Source organism: Xiphophorus hellerii, chromosome 18 (genome assembly GCF_003331165.1).
Source record: "Xiphophorus hellerii strain 12219 chromosome 18, Xiphophorus_hellerii-4.1, whole genome shotgun sequence".
Taxonomy (NCBI): domain Eukaryota; kingdom Metazoa; phylum Chordata; class Actinopteri; order Cyprinodontiformes; family Poeciliidae; genus Xiphophorus; species Xiphophorus hellerii.
The window spans coordinates 16714595-16730562 of record NC_045689.1 but is presented as its reverse complement, the minus strand read 5'-3'; the positions used below and the strand labels follow the sequence as shown (position 1 = coordinate 16730562).

General features: G+C 37.9%; 2 protein-coding genes across 2 annotated transcripts; both read right to left on the bottom strand.

Moving 5' to 3' along the window:
* Positions 1-389: 389 nt before the first annotated feature.
* On the bottom strand, positions 390-1968 carry LOC116737375 (uncharacterized). The gene is made up of 2 exons (XM_032590473.1): positions 602-1968; positions 390-522 (listed from the first exon to the last, which is right to left on the bottom strand). Exon 1 carries the CDS (start codon positions 1896-1898, stop codon positions 927-929), a length of 972 nt encoding a protein of 323 aa, XP_032446364.1. The 5' UTR covers positions 1899-1968; the 3' UTR covers positions 390-522; positions 602-926.
* A 271-nt stretch (positions 1969-2239) lies between these two features.
* On the bottom strand, positions 2240-7793 carry LOC116707975 (uncharacterized). Its single transcript, XM_032545680.1, has 3 exons — positions 7560-7793; positions 2336-7480; positions 2240-2259 (listed from the first exon to the last, which is right to left on the bottom strand). Exons 2-3 carry the CDS (start codon positions 7038-7040, stop codon positions 2240-2242), a joined length of 4725 nt encoding a protein of 1574 aa, XP_032401571.1. The 5' UTR covers positions 7041-7480; positions 7560-7793.
* Positions 7794-15968: the final 8175 nt, after the last annotated feature.

Below are 15968 nucleotides of genomic sequence, written 5' to 3'. Positions count from 1 at the left end.
AGATTGTTCATACATACAAACAATACTTTTTCCACACATTTGAGGTTAGTTTCCAACCGGCTTGGAAAATCAACCTACTTTGGTGAAAGGTAAACAATGATGCTTTACTTTGTCAGGATAGCATGAGGAAATGATTTGCCATTTATCTCGATATACCGAAAACATTTATTTGCTTAATTACTCTGCATTACAGAGCTGGAGCATGGAAAACTTGGTCTGTTAAGATTTTATTACCAGTGAGATATGTAGCTAAGCATCTAGTTCAAAAGGAAAAGCAAGAAATACTCCTAGAAAATTTATACACATACCATATGGCAAAGCATATGGGAATATTCAGCTACCACCTGACACTGGCAAGGATAAAAAGCAACATGCCATTGTTGCTATCACTTCCACCTCTTCTTCTTAACGGCAATAAAGAGTTCGTTGTACTGCTGGTGTGAAGTCAGCTTTAATGTCGTTCTTTAAAGTTGCTCTTGTTACAATTTCACTTGACCCACTGACACCAACACCACCGTCGAACTAAAATACAACATAAACTTAAGTGAGACGGTGTCATGAGTACGATAACATAAAATGATATAATTACATATAAACATACCTCGCTGGCTGACCCTTCCTTTCGAGGTAGAAATGAGGTTATTACATAAATTCTTTAACTTAAATGACCCTTTTACAGTCACTTGCTAAAGCTATGCTTTCCTATCGCATGCATCTTCCTTTTCTGGTTCCCTAGCAATATGCTGGAATGGACTTCCTACTTTAACCTTTCAAAATAAGAGTCGCAATAACAAAAAATGTGCATAATACAAAATAAAACATGTCAACTAAATTATGGCAGTAAAACTCCCACCAAATCACTAACCTATGGTGATTTCACTTGAAACATATAACATAACAATAGGAATATATGTACATTTTAGCATTCACTCTGCTTCCAGTAACAACACAGTTTTGTGAACTGGTCTATCAAGATACACTGGCTTGACAGTCCTTTTGCCATCCTTGTCCAAGGTCGAGTCACTGAGCAACAGCTTCACCTTCCTGATCCTTCCATCTGTGCTTGGATATACCTCTGTTACTCTTGCCAGTTTCCACTTGTTCCTTGGAGAACTGTCCTCTTGAAGAATAACAATGTCGTTCAGCTTTGCATTCCTTTTGTTTCTTTGCCAGATTTGTCTCTGTTGAAGAGTAAGAAGATATTCCTTCTTCCACCTTGTCCAGAATTCATTGGCTAAAAACTGAACTTGGCGCCATCTCTTTCTCAGGTACAAGTCCTGACTCACAAATTCACCAGGAGGAGGTAGAATAACACTGGACTTCATCATGAGAATATGATTCGGTGTAAGAGGCTCTAAACTTGAATCACTCAGGTTTTCTACTGTTAACGGCCTGCTATTCACAATAGCCATCACCTCATACAGAAACGTTCTGAGGGAAGAACTATCAAGTCTCTTAGAAGTTTTATCCAGAATAGCAGTTAAAACGCTTCTAATGGTCCTAATCTGCCTCTCCCAAACACCTCCCATGTGGCTTGAGGATGGAGTGTTCAGAACAAACTCACATCCATATTGTTTCAACTGCTCTTTGTCACAGTCCTTCAGTGCATTCAAAAACTCTCCCTTAGCACCAATAAAATTAGTCCCTTGGTCACACCTTATTTGTCTTATATGTCCACGAATAGAAATCAAACAACGCAATGCATTAATAAAAGCATCAGTAGTAAGGTCGTCTAACATTTCAACATGTATTGCCCTGGAACACATACATGTAAACAAAAGTCCATACTTTTTAAGTTCCTTTCTGCCTTCTTTTACATAAAAAGGTCCAAAACAGTCAATACCACAGTAAGAGAATGGGGGTGTTGTTTCCATTCTGTCCTCTGGTAGATCTGACATCTGTTGATCTTGGGTATGTCTCCTGTACTTTCTGCAAGTTGTGCACTTGTAGATGTGTGAAGCAACTGCACTGCTGCACCCTGTGATCCACAGTCCATTGGAACGCAGCTCGTTGACAGTAATTCCTCTTCCTTGATGCTGCACCTTTTCATGGAAGTGTTTAATCAGCAAAGACGACACATGACTTGATTTGGGGATAATGGCAGGATGTTTGATGTAAGGGTGCAGACTTGCTCTTGTTAAACGTCCTCCCACCCTGAGTACTCCTTGCTCATCAACAAATGGGTTTAAGCTATACAGCCTGTGTGTCTTATCCTTGAGTTGAATGTCCTTTCCTTGGGTTAAGTCCTTGATTTCCTTGCTGAAGGTGTTTTCTTGTGCAAGTTTTATTATGAACAGTTCTGCTTCTCGCCTGTCTTCAATACATGTGTTTTCACCCTTTGGTTGTGTGTCTCCTTTAAAATCTCTCACAAATTTCTTTAGACGAGCAATAGCTTTAACAGCTCTTCTCCAGTCTGAAAATTTATTGAGACGATCAAGTATTGTTCTCCTTTCTTGTACTTCCGTTTTGAGCACATGTACTGTTTTCAGCTCTGGGTCATTAGGAATAACTTCAATAGCCTTGTCAGTTTCAATGGGTAGCTCACTTTGCCACAAAAACTCTGGTCCTTTAAACCAGTTAGAAGTGAGTAGCTGTTGAACACTTAGTCCTCTTGACGCGTGGTCTGCAGGATTATTCTCAGATGGTACATGATGCCACTGATGTGGGTTTGTGAGTGACTTTATCCTTTGAATCCTATTTGCCACAAATACATGAAATCTTTTGGCATCATTATTCACATATCCTAACACCACTTTGGAGTCTGTCCAGAAATGTTCTTGAAGATTGCTGATCTCCAGTTCACCTTTTAGCATTACACTTGTTCTTGCTGCGACTACTGCAGCTGTTAACTCAAGTCTAGGGACAGTAGTGACTTTGGTTGGGGCAACGCGTGCCTTCCCCATGACTAGTGCGCAATGAACATCCCCTTTGGATGTGACTGTTCTTAAATAGCTACATTGTCCATAGCCTGTCACACTAGCATCTGAAAAATGATGTAAATCACACTGTGTGATGTCTGTGTTTTCAGGTAGCATGCATCTTTGGATTCTCACCTTTGACAAGTTTTGAAGATCCAGGAGCCAGGATTCCCACTCTCTGTAGAGCTGATCCGAAAGAGGCTCGTCCCATCCGACTTTCTCTTGACATAACTGTTGCAGGATTTGTTTTCCTTTTAGGATGAAGGGTGCCACAAATCCCAGTGGATCATACACTGATGCTACTGTGCACAGGATCCCTCTTCTTGTCATTGGGTGCTCTTTGACTGTTATTCTGAATTGAAACTCATCGGAAGAAATGCACCACTGAACACCAAGTGCTCTTTCCATCAGTGGTTCTCCAAGTGCTAGATCCAAATCCTTTATACTGTCAGCACACTCTTCTCTGGGCAGTGACTTTAACACATTGTCACTGTTTGATACAAACTTGTGTAATCTTAGTTGACCTGTGCTACACAGCTCTCTTGCTTCTTTGACTAGTTTGATTGCTTCTGCTTCAGATGTAACACTTACAAGTCCATCATCTACATAAAAGTTTCTTTGAATGAACTTCACTGTGTTTGGAGAGAACCTTCCCTCACCTTGTGTAGCTAGATGTTTTAAACCAAAATTGGCACAACCAGGTGAAGAAGCTGCACCAAACAGGTGAACCTTCATGCGAAAGACTGAGAGGGGAACACTTAGATCACCATGCTCCCACCATAGGAAGCGTAAATAATCCTGGTCTTGGGGTGTTACATGGAACTGGTGAAACATACGCTCCACGTCGCACATTACAGCCACTGAGCCCTTCCTGAACCTACAGAGTACTCCCACCAAAGTGTTTGTGAGGTCAGGCCCTGTAAGCAGGTGTTCATTTAGCGAAGTATCTCGATATTGTGCAGAGCAGTCAAAAACTACACGGATCTTGCCAGGCTTTTGAGGGTGGTATACCCCATGGTGGGGAATATACCAGGCAGGGGAATTACAGAGTTCCTTCTCCGTTACTTTCTCTGCATCACCGCGTGCAATAATGTCCTCCATGAACTTTGCATAATCAGAGTAGTACTTTGGATCCCTTACGAATCTGCGTTTGAGACTGTTTAAGCGTTGCATTGCACTTGACATGTTGTTGGGAAGATTTGGTCTGTCATTTTTGAAAGGCAGGGGCATTTCATAGTGTCCATCCTGCTTTTGTTTGATTCCTTCTTGCAGCTTTCTTATGAAGCAGACATCTTCTTGTGAAATGCTTGTTTCTTCCACTGCTCTCTCTGTAAAATCTGATTCAAGTGCTTTGATTACATCTGGACCAGTTACTTCTTTTATTTGTGTCTTGCAGATGTAATGAACTTTATTCTTCAGCTTTGTGGTTGGCTCAGTCTCTGGTATTACTTGCTTTACAGTGATGCGATGACTTACTCCAATTACATCACTGCTTGCATCACACGAATCACAGTAACTTATGATGCTCCAGCCCAAATCTGTTTTCTGGGCATAAGGCTGGTTTTCTTCACCACATATGACTTCTCTGGGCATTAAGGCTTGTGTGCAGTTGTAGCCTAACAGAAGTCCTATATCACAGTCTAATGGTGGAGCAATATGTTCAGTTAGATGCTCCAAATGTGGCCATGACCTTGCCGTATCTGGAGTAGGAATATGGCTACGATTGGCAGGTATAAAATCACGTGTGTAAGCAACTGGCACAGTGAGTTTCTTTTTGGAAAACAATCCTCTTATTTGCAGAGCTTCAAGTTTTGTACATGGTACAGTTGTTTTCTTGGATGACATCGTCGATAATTTGAGTTTAACTTGGGTTTTAGCTGTGTTCAGATTGTTTGCTACTTCATTGAGAATAAAGGACGAATCACTCTGTGTGTCCAGCAGAGCGTACGTAAGTATTTCTTTGCTTGGTTCATTTTGTGTGGATACATAGACAGGTACTATTGCAGATGTCTGTGTGTTTCTATTTTCATGAGTCACTCTGTTGGATGTACTTTCGTTAGCTGTGTCTTGTGACTGTGTTACCTGTTGCTGGGTTTCCTTCCGTTCAGCTACTTCTTGTTCTTTAGGTTGTTCTTTCTTTATCTCGTGTCTTTGTCTTTCTTCATGCAGACATGTGGGATGTTGTTTTGAGCATGTGTTGCATGTCATCCGATCGCTGCAGTTCTTGGAGAAATGACCACTATTTAAACAGCCAAAACATAGTTTTTCACCTTGAATGAACTTGACTCTCTCAGTAACTGGTTTCTCAGTGAACTTACGACATTTGTGTAAGCTGTGTCCTGTTCTTTTACAAAACACACAAGAACTCATGCTTCTTTCTGTAGAATTAGTTGTGAAGATTTTCGTTGTATCTTGTTTCTTATGAATGGGTGTAATTTGAAGTTTTGTCCTTGGTTTGTCAAAGTCACTTTGTCTTATTGCTTGATATGATGTAATGGGATTACATGCAATACTTGCCTCCATTGACAGGAATGTTACAAAGTAACTGAAACGTGGGAACTGTCTGTGCTCCAGCTGGTACTCTGTAGCCTTTCGGTTCCATCTGTTGCTTAACCAGTCTGGCAGTTTAGCAGCAAGTCTTTGATTCTCTATTCCATCATTGAGGATGTTCAGATTCTCATTGGTAGTCATTGCGGATTGACAGCTTTGTAAGAAATCCACAAACTTTCTTAACTCTGCACTGTCTTTACCTTGGAGCTTTGGCCATGTGTGCAACTTGTCTCTAAAGGCCTTAGCAATGACAAAAGGCTCTCCATAACGTTCATTGAGAATATTCCATGCTGCCATATAGGAATCTTCAGAGCCAATCAGAAAATAGCCATCTAAGGCTTCTTTAACACACCCACCTACATACTTCTGCAAGAAAAATATTTTTTCTGCAATGGGAATGTTCTTTCTCTCTATTAGAGTCTGAAAAGATGCTTTCCAATGTTTAAACTTAAGTGGATCCCCATTAAATACTGAGGGCTCTGGAATCGGTAGCCTATTAGCTGACATAGCTTCTGCCAAAACCCTTACAAGCTCACCTGTGCTCTCGTGAACGACATTTAACTGTTGTGGTGGTTGTGTGGGTTGATTAACAGTGTTCTTGAACTCTGTTACCTGTATGTTTGCAGGATTCGGAGTGATGCTTTCTTGCTTTACTGAAAAGTAGTCTTCTTCATAAACTTGTAATTTTGCCCTTGCTGCATTAAGTCCTTTCAGGTTTTCCAGTCTTTCAATTTCCCTTTTTAAGTCCTCAACTGACCTTTTCCTTGCAGCACTTTCCTCTTGTTGTCTCTTTATCACAGCTGCCTTCTCCTTTTCTCTTTTTAACTTGCGTTCTGTTTCCTCTCTTTCCTCTTGATGGCGTTGTAACATCGCAGCAGCTTCTTGTTCTGCGGTTATGCATTTGTCTTCTTCTTCTATGGTTTGCATTTTTTCTCTAAATTTCTCTTGTTCAGCCATTATCTTAAGCACAGCCTTTGTTGCTTCATACTCTGCTGCAGCTTCTTGTCTTTTGGCAGAGGAGCCATTAGAGATAACTGTACTGGCTTTAAAATGACTATGAACTGAGACACTAGCTGAGCTAGAAGATGTAAATACAGAACTAGCATCAGGCCAAATAATCTCCTCCTTATTTGTTCCCTCAACATGGCATTGGATGTTTTGCATAACTACCTTAGTCACTGATATACATTTGTCTAACTTGGAACGCATATCATGAGGTGGTCCATCTATTGCTCTGTATTGATCATAAATATCATTAAGAGCGGCTAGCTCTCTTTGTACAATGTCCATGTGACCTTCAAGAATGTCAACTGGATCTCCTTTGATAACAGATTTTTTAGCAACTTTAATTAATGCTTTCCATCTGTCATAAGTACTTTCAAAGTGACGTTGCAGCTCTTTTAGTTTTTCTTTATGAAATTCTTTTCCTTTTCCTGTTAGCATGCGAGGTCTTTCACTTCTTCGCAGCTCTTCTTGCCCAGGTTGTACTAAAGAGGTTTCATCTACTTGCTCTGCTTCGGCAGCTTGTTCTGCACTGGCAACTTCTATTTCTGTATCATTTGTTTCTGACATTTTGTTTTACTTGAAATGTTATGGACTTCTTAATTGGTGAAAATCTCTTTTCAACTTGATTTAAATTAACTCTGAGCTTCGTTGCATTACTTCCCTTCTCGTTACCTTGTTGCGCTGTTGTCAGGCTTCACACAGTTCCTTGTTGTTACTCCCTCCTTGTGTCACTTTCCAAACATGAACTTAAATGTCTGGTTTCTGGACGTCTTTATGAAGAAGTAGCCGTTGAACGTGTGTCCGTTAACATTTGCAACCGTCCGGTCTTCGGGACAACGATGCGAGAATCATGCAGCTCCGAGTTCGACTATCACTTCCACCTCTTCTTCTTAACGGCAATAAAGAGTTCGTTGTACTGCTGGTGTGAAGTCAGCTTTAATGTCGTTCTTTAAAGTTGCTCTTGTTACAATTTCACTTGACCCACTGACACCAACACCACCGTCGAACTAAAATACAACATAAACTTAAGTGAGACGGTGTCATGAGTACGATAACATAAAATGATATAATTACATATAAACATACCTCGCTGGCTGACCCTTCCTTTCGAGGTAGAAATGAGGTTATTACATAAATTCTTTAACTTAAATGACCCTTTTACAGTCACTTGCTAAAGCTATGCTTTCCTATCGCATGCATCTTCCTTTTCTGGTTCCCTAGCAATATGCTGGAATGGACTTCCTACTTTAACCTTTCAAAATAAGAGTCGCAATAACAAAAAATGTGCATAATACAAAATAAAACATGTCAACTAAATTATGGCAGTAAAAGTTGCTATGATACTTTGTGTGTGCTTTGTCTTACAACAGATGGAAGCTTAAAAGAGGAGGCATTGTCCCATTTCTTTCTCAAATAATATGGATTACAGTAGCATTTAAAATTGGATTGCTGTAGCAATACTGAGGACTTTATATATCCCACTTTTAGAAAATAAAGTAATTATTTGGAAAACATATGTAGTGTTAGAGTGGTCTGCTTTGAGACATGTACTACTCAGCTAAGTACATGTGAAAACAATTTCATTGTATTAAATAAGCCACAAAGATTGTTTAAATCAGAAGAAAGAAATTTCCTGATTTAAACAATGCTCACCTTTATTATCTCTTCAGGCAGCAGGTAAAGTGGAGAAGAATTAGGAAGGATTTTCATTTGCTCTTCCTCGGCAAGCTTTTCTTCTGTCGGCCTGTTTTTGTAATCTAGAAGAAGCAGAAATAATATAATATAATAATAATGTACTTCATTTGATGTACTCTTAATAATCAACACATTTGAACTATGTAATGGATTATATACAGTAGCAAATAAAGCAAGCTACCAATTAAGGGGTAATATCGCACACTTTTGGTGTTGCTTAATCAACAACATACATTATTATACTAAAGAATAATAATTTTGTTTGTTTTAAACCCACCCGATTTCCAAATGTAATACAGTAATGATTTGTACAGACTGGGATATATAGAATAGTCTTGGATAAGACAGATGTTTTGATAAACAAGGGACATGATGGCCTATCCTGTACTATATGTGAAAAATGACTTATCAGTCCAAACCTCACTCCCATTGTGTTTATGTAAAAGAAATGGGCAAATTAATGAAAATTTAACCTTACTTTAGGTAAGCTGAAACACTGAGTTGACCAACATATTTGATGTGCATTGAGAATTTTGATGTCGACACTCATCAAAATGTAATGATTGTTGTTCATTTTCTGAATTGTTGACTGCATGATGTCTTTTATGACTTTGTATTTTTGTGTTTTTATGATGTAAAACACTTTTAACTACTGTGTTGCTGAAATTCACTATACAAATAAGCTTGATTGATTGATTCACATCAATTTAAGATGTCTAGTGTCTTATAGAATGGTTTAAGAGTCCTCCCATTAAACCAGATATCTTTTAGAAAGTACATTATATTCTGAGTATTATTGATTGGTTTGTCACAAATATTCTTTTTTTCTAATCCACAGAAATATTAACCTTTTCGTGGGAAATTCCCAAACTTTGTAGAAAAGAAATTATTGTGCATATCCACTTGAAATGAGGAAGACTTTTAGCTTTAACAGTAAATGACAAATAATTATAGTAAATTTATACGTGCATTAGTTTTTGTAACTTTACAAAAAGTGTTTGTGTAATAGTTTTGTGTAAGTGTGGTTAGAAATGGGACCACAAGTCGAGAGAGAAAAGCATTTTTGCAAATTGACTGTGGCCTATTTCTGTCGATCTGGTTGTGCACGCTCAGGTTATTCATTCATCAGCACTTTTAGTGAATGGAAAAGCACTCACAAAAAATTAGATGGAAATAGAGTGAGACAACATTGCTGAAATGTACATACATGTAAATGATGCAGTGCAGCAGAAAGCACGTAGGGCAGACAATCCCATAAAATCTGTGTACTCAAACACTCACTTTGGCATGTACACTGACACAGGATGTATCTAAAAAGGCGACTGCATTTGTTAGTGTCTTCTGCGTTCGCATTCCAGGGCAGTCCTGCACAACTGCACTGCTTTCACAAACCAACCCCAATCAGGAAGAGGCTTCATGCTCACTCACTCTAATATCCTGATTGGGCCCCACGCTGTCTCTAGATTCAGCATTTTAAAGCACAGCTTAGATCCTCAACTGCTGGCTCACACAGCACAGATACATTAGTAACGCTTTGAGACAGCAGTAAGCCGGCCTGTCATTTTAGATGGATTCAGACTTGAAGGGCTGATTTTGCATGACAACTTTTCCCCTGTGATATTGTCTGTTTTAGCCTTGACTGAACCATTAATCAGTCTAAAGAAAATATGGGCAAGTTGATTCATAAACGTATCTGTTCTAATCAATCAAATTTTATTTGTATAGCACATTTCAGCAGCAAAGCATTTCAAAGTGCTTTACATCATTACAAACACAGAAACACAATGCAAGATAGAATCAACAATCAAAACACAGCATTAAGTCAAGTTCCATCAATAAATTTGTTCTGTACGAATGAACGCATAAATAATGCAACTTTTTCACTTTTCGTCACACTATGGCCAGAAGATTCACCGCATTTTTGGGGACGATCAAACATAGTGTCAAGTAGAGTTCTGCAAAGGCCGACATCATGAAGACCAAATAACAAAAATTAGGAATAAAGTTCTGGAGAAGTTAAGAGCAAATTTTGAATGTTGCAATATCCCAAGCTTTCAACATCTCAAAGAGTGAACCATCATTATCTGAAAGCAGAGCAAATATAGCATAAGTGCTACTTTGCTAAGGCAAGGCCATCTAGTCTGCCAAAATGAACACGGCCAGGAAGAAGAGTGTTAATCAAAGAAGCTGCTCAAAGGTTCATGTCAGACGTGCAGTTATTAGTCATGCCCTGTAAACATCAGGATTTTAGGTAGGAGTGACAAGAAGAAAATCATTGCTCAGAGAAAGCTTCAAGAGGCCTTGTTTAATGATTTCCACAAGCCATACAGGAAATCAAGCAAATATGTAGAATGAGGTGCTATGACCAGATAAGACCAAAACTAAACTTGTTTGAGTACATACAAAATGTTTTATATTGCAGGAAACTAATAACGCTCATGACTTTAATCCTACCATGTCCACTTTAAAGCATGCTGGTCAACGGGCCGTTTGGATAGATCCATTTTACCAAGGACAGTGAAGATGATAAGAAGTAGTTGATTGGGTGCAAACGATGGGAATGCATGATTGACTGGAACTGAACAGCAGGACACTTCTAGATCAAAACCTGAGTCTGCAAAATGATTAAGACTGGGGAAAATGTTCACCTTCTAACAGGGAAAAAAACATAAACACACAGACAGAACTACGAATAGCTTAGATCAAAGCATATTCACATGTCAGAATGACCCACTAAAAATCAAGATTTAAATCCTATTGAGAATCTGTGGAAAGACATGAAAACAGCTGCTTAGAGACGTCTATCCAATCTGACTAAACATCACCTATTTTTGTGAAATAAGTCTTTGGGTGGAATTTTTTTATTCATTATTTACTGTGTCATCATCTGGAAAGCATCTACTAAAAGCAGCATTCTGGGGGAAAAAAACTACACTAACAACCAATTTTAGTTATTACTCAGATTGTAGGTGTGGTTATTTCAGAACTGTTTTTAGTGGGCTTTCAGGATGATGGGAGGAAATTTACTTTATTGCACAGGAAAACAACATCAATCTGACTGAAGCAAAAATAATAATTAGAATGCTAGAAAGTACATTAATTGGCTAATACCCAAAATGCTGACGGTCTTGATGCGTGTGGTATGATATTATCTGCAGACATTTGGTTCTCCCTTTTAATAGAATGAGACATGCATAAAAAGCTGAAGGGAACTGGGTCAACAGGTAATGAATTCACGCCAAAATATTTAATTAGACAATCAGTGTGCGCTCTCTAAAAACACATTTTTCTTTGCCACCACGAGAATACCGGAGTGGTGACACGTTAGTCTTCTGTCAATATGCAAAAATGTCGACCTACCCATTCTTATTGTCAGTCCTGTCGAAAGAGATCCAAAGCAGACAGTAGAAAGATTTCAAAAAAACTTAAAAGCCGGGAAGGTTTCGCTGCGTCGTTGCTATGGCTACGACGCAGCCTTGCGCCACAACTAAGGGAGTGACGATAAGACACGTAATCACTTAACGTTACCAAAATAAAACCAACCAGTATCGGTTCTGTTCACGGAAATGCAGTTTTTTTTTAATGTTGGGACGGCTGGTCTATTTTCAGTGTCGGTTACTTTTAAAACTGAGCTAAAGTTTTAAAAATGACAAACTTTTAAAACACTGTTAGAAACTATCCTGACAGCGCTTCATAATAAAAGAAACTCTGGGTTCCTTCAGATTCTTTTTTGCGTTTTTGTTTTTATTGTATTTTATTTCTGCATAGTTGTATTGATACAATAACTCAAAGTAAGATTGGGCATTTTACTTTCGTGAAATTAAATTTGTTGTGATTTGTTTCTATTCTTCAAGCCTTTCATATGCCATTGAAACTAGAAAAATCTGCGTCACCTGGACAATTTGTATGATTGTCCCCCAGACAAATTAAACTATTTATTTTTGATTATTTTCTGCTCTTGTAATCCCTTAAATATATTAATGTTTAATTGTTTTAACTAGAAAAGTTTTTCTTTTATTTCATGAAAAGTACATTTACAAATTTGCATGTATATAAAACCGTAATTTTATTAATGCATTTTAAATAATCTATTCCACTCTGCGACTGGTGTGGTAGCTCACATTAACCTCTTGAGAAACAGTTGACCCTCAAACAACTGCAGCATTGTCAGGGGGAGGAAGCCTCAGTTGGTTTAATACTTTAAATCTATGACTTACCAGTTGCAGGCTTCACATGTATCTCAACAGACACTGAAGGGACGCAGCCTTGTATGGCAAAGAAACAGTGTGCCTTGCAAATAAAATGAAGAAGAATATCAAACAATTACCGAAAGATCATACTAATCTCATTTATCTTTAGATGATGTCATGAAAACAGGTTTCCAGATTGCCTGAACTTTCCAGGAAACGGGCAATGCCATGAGGTCACGCTATGCGACCTGAAAAAGCTTGCATGCTCTGTTTGAGATGTGCATTTAATTCATTCCCTCAGAAGTAATGTGACAGAGCAGCCAGACATTCCTGTAGGGGCTGTTACAGGGCAAACTAATTCATGGAACCGGGAGCCTAACAAATGTCCTTTGACAAACAATTTTGCCCTTTTATGTTTTGTTAGTACTTAATATATTTTTTTATCAAGAAATAGATCTTTGTATTATTTTATGACACGATCTAATTTTGCTGTAAGTGTTTCTGGTTTTTTACCTTTTGTAATATTGCTCTTATTGTATTTTTTTTTTTTCTGAGACATGTTTTTGTATGACTTAATTTGGGATGCATCATGTTGGACTATTTACGGACCAATCAATGAATCGTGCAGAAGCAACCTCTATCTTGCAAATTGCACCCACTCAAATCAAGCCCACCTTCCTTCTGTCTTTGTTTGTCCTCCATCAGGAGCTGAAACCCATTCAAGAAGGTGATAAAAAATGGAAAAAAAATTACTCTTAGAGACCATAGAGATCCCATCCTATGTGTTTAAATCAGAGAAAGAACCCCGTCACGCATTTTTGTTATTCACAATTCTATTTTTTCTCATGCATGTTAAAATTAATCAGATACTGAAATATCATATAAACTAAAAGTTAAATTATAAATTGAAAAGATGTTTTTATTATTATTGTATAGATGTTAAAGTCTATCAGAGTGCCTTTTTGTGCTTTTTTTGCCAAAACTATTAAAATTAGTCAACAGCTCTTCCTGTTATGGAACCCAGTCAAGATCATTTCTGAAAGATGTCGTAGTGAAAAACACATTGTAATTAGTTCCTGGTCATGATTTTTTTTGTCAAACCACTAGACTGTGATTTTGCAGTGTCTGTAGCCAAAGCAAATTAACCTAATTTAGGAAGGTGCATCCAGTGTTTTAGGGGCACTGAGCCTGCGGGGACCAGGAGCTTGGCACGTATTGAGTCTGTTTCCGGCACGCTATGCTGTTTGGGCAAGTGCATAATGAAGAGCGCTGAGTGTGAGCTTGCGTGCATGTGTCTGCTAGCGAGGGGGAAAAGGAGAAGGAGGGGGATGGGCGACAGTCAATAGCGTGTGTTTGCGTGTGCATGCCCAGATTTAGGGGAGTAGGGATAAATATGACCCACAAACCTTTTTTGGCATGAAATGAGTAATGTTGTTATGCTTGACATATTTGGGCCCCCGAGGACCACTTTCATGCACAGTAAACTTCCCCAAATCATGATTCCTCAAGCAGTCAATGTCTTCATTTATGATTGTGTTATTTGTTTTCACAAGACTAGCTCACAAATGTGCCCGCCTCTTGAGCTACTATTGAAAACAACTGCTGCTACTCGTGACTCTGAAAGGTCATGAAACAATGTTCAATCTGTGGACCTGTTACAAGACCATCCACAGGAAACTTTGGTCTAGTTGAAGAAAAATAGAAATCAGCTTATATATCTGCAAAAAAATTTAACACCAATTCAAAACAAATGTCATCATAGTTCACTTTACAAGCCAAATAGATGAGAAAAGAACTAATTAGATTACACCCAGTTTGGTTTATACTCAGTTTATATTTATCCATTCCAAGCTAGACCAGTGACAAATTTACATAGGTCCAGCTAAATCTAATTATAATGCAATAAAATTCAGTGAATCATTCAAAGCCAACTGCAGAAAAAGGTTATCTTTGTATAAAAGTCTACAATTAGCTGCATTAAATTTGCAAACTAAAACTTTTTTGTCTCCTTCAGTGGCCAAGCAGAGAGCAAAGATAATAGCAGGAGAAGCTTTGTCAGTAGCTTTGATGTGGAAAACGACACAACTTAGCAATGAACAATTGAACCAGGAATACTTTCTATGAGAAAAAAACCCAAAAAACTAAAAATACACAGCAATAGCTGGGAGCTAACAATTAATTACAAAGACCCTCTAAAGTTGAGATTGAAATATTTTGTTAATAATGGACTTATAACACCATTACAGACTGTATAATTTTCTTATTTTTTTACAGTACAGCTGCAATAAAATTACAGTAAAATTGTCATAAAATTACAGTAAAACTGCAATAAAATCACAGTAAAACTGTAATAAAATCACAGTAAAATTGTAATAAAATCACAGTAAGGCTACTGTAAAAATATTACACTAAGGTTATTGTAAGTAATTTCTTTACCATAAAAATTACAGTAACTGGCTGGCAACCCTGCTGCCAGTAAGTTACTGTAAATTCTACAGTGATTTTTTTTAAAGTGCATGTACACTTATAAACCACCATGAGTTCAAACAAAGACTTAGACTGACCCTGGTTAGGACATAAGTCTGTCAAAAATAAACACAAACAGCATTTCAACTGGGAAATGTCCAATATAGCCACACCTTTTAAATCACTGCAGTCATTAGTTTCCCAAACCTCCAACAGAAAATTGGAGTCATTTAATTCCACCCACAGTTTACAGGTGGAAACTAAAGCTAATTAAAGTAATTTTAAAAATTTCCATAAAAAGCCTCTTAATGGCTGACTGTTATGTTTAACAACCCCTCTTACACATTCCAGCACCTTCACAAGGACTAAAGTTAAACAGAGAACATGTTTTGTGTGTTTCACTTCTGAAAGTCTACTTGCCAAAACACTTCAGACTCAATTTGGTATCTCTTTGTAGATTTACGAAATCAATTATCCAGTTCGTCATCGGTTAAGTGAAAATTAGAAAATTATTTCAGTGGGGTTTTTTTCCCTTGTGTCAGTGCTGATTAATTACACCAAATAAACACTTTTCCCATTAATAATTAAAAGTATATGTAAATTAGTGAGTTCTGAACATCACAAAAGATTGTACAAATTATTGAGATATTGTACTCAGCCAAAAATTTATAAAAGTTAATGATTTGCAATATTAATCTGTCTGCAGTACCTTTTGCTACCATCTGAGGCCAGCAGTGAGCAGCATGATTTTCAGGAGCATAAAAATCATAAGGATGATTTTTAATTATCTTATTTACTGTAGCAATGAAATGTACCACGATGTGTTTGACAGTTTCACGAAGTGTAACTGTGAACCTGTGTGTTGTTTGATCTTTACTTATATTCATATATTTCTCTCATTGGGTTTATTTATTTTGTCCCACAATTTGTGATTTTTTTTTTTTTTTGGTTGGTTGGTTGGACAATTGAAGTACACATATCCTTTTCTGCCTTCTTGCTTATCTGAAGGACTATTAAGTGCTTGTGTGTGTATCTGCGGATGTGTGTGGATCTGAGAGAGTGCATGTACTCCTTGTGTGTGTGCTGAATGGATTTGCATGAGAGCCAGTGGGGTGACCCTGCTCTCTCACGCCAAGGCTTCTGT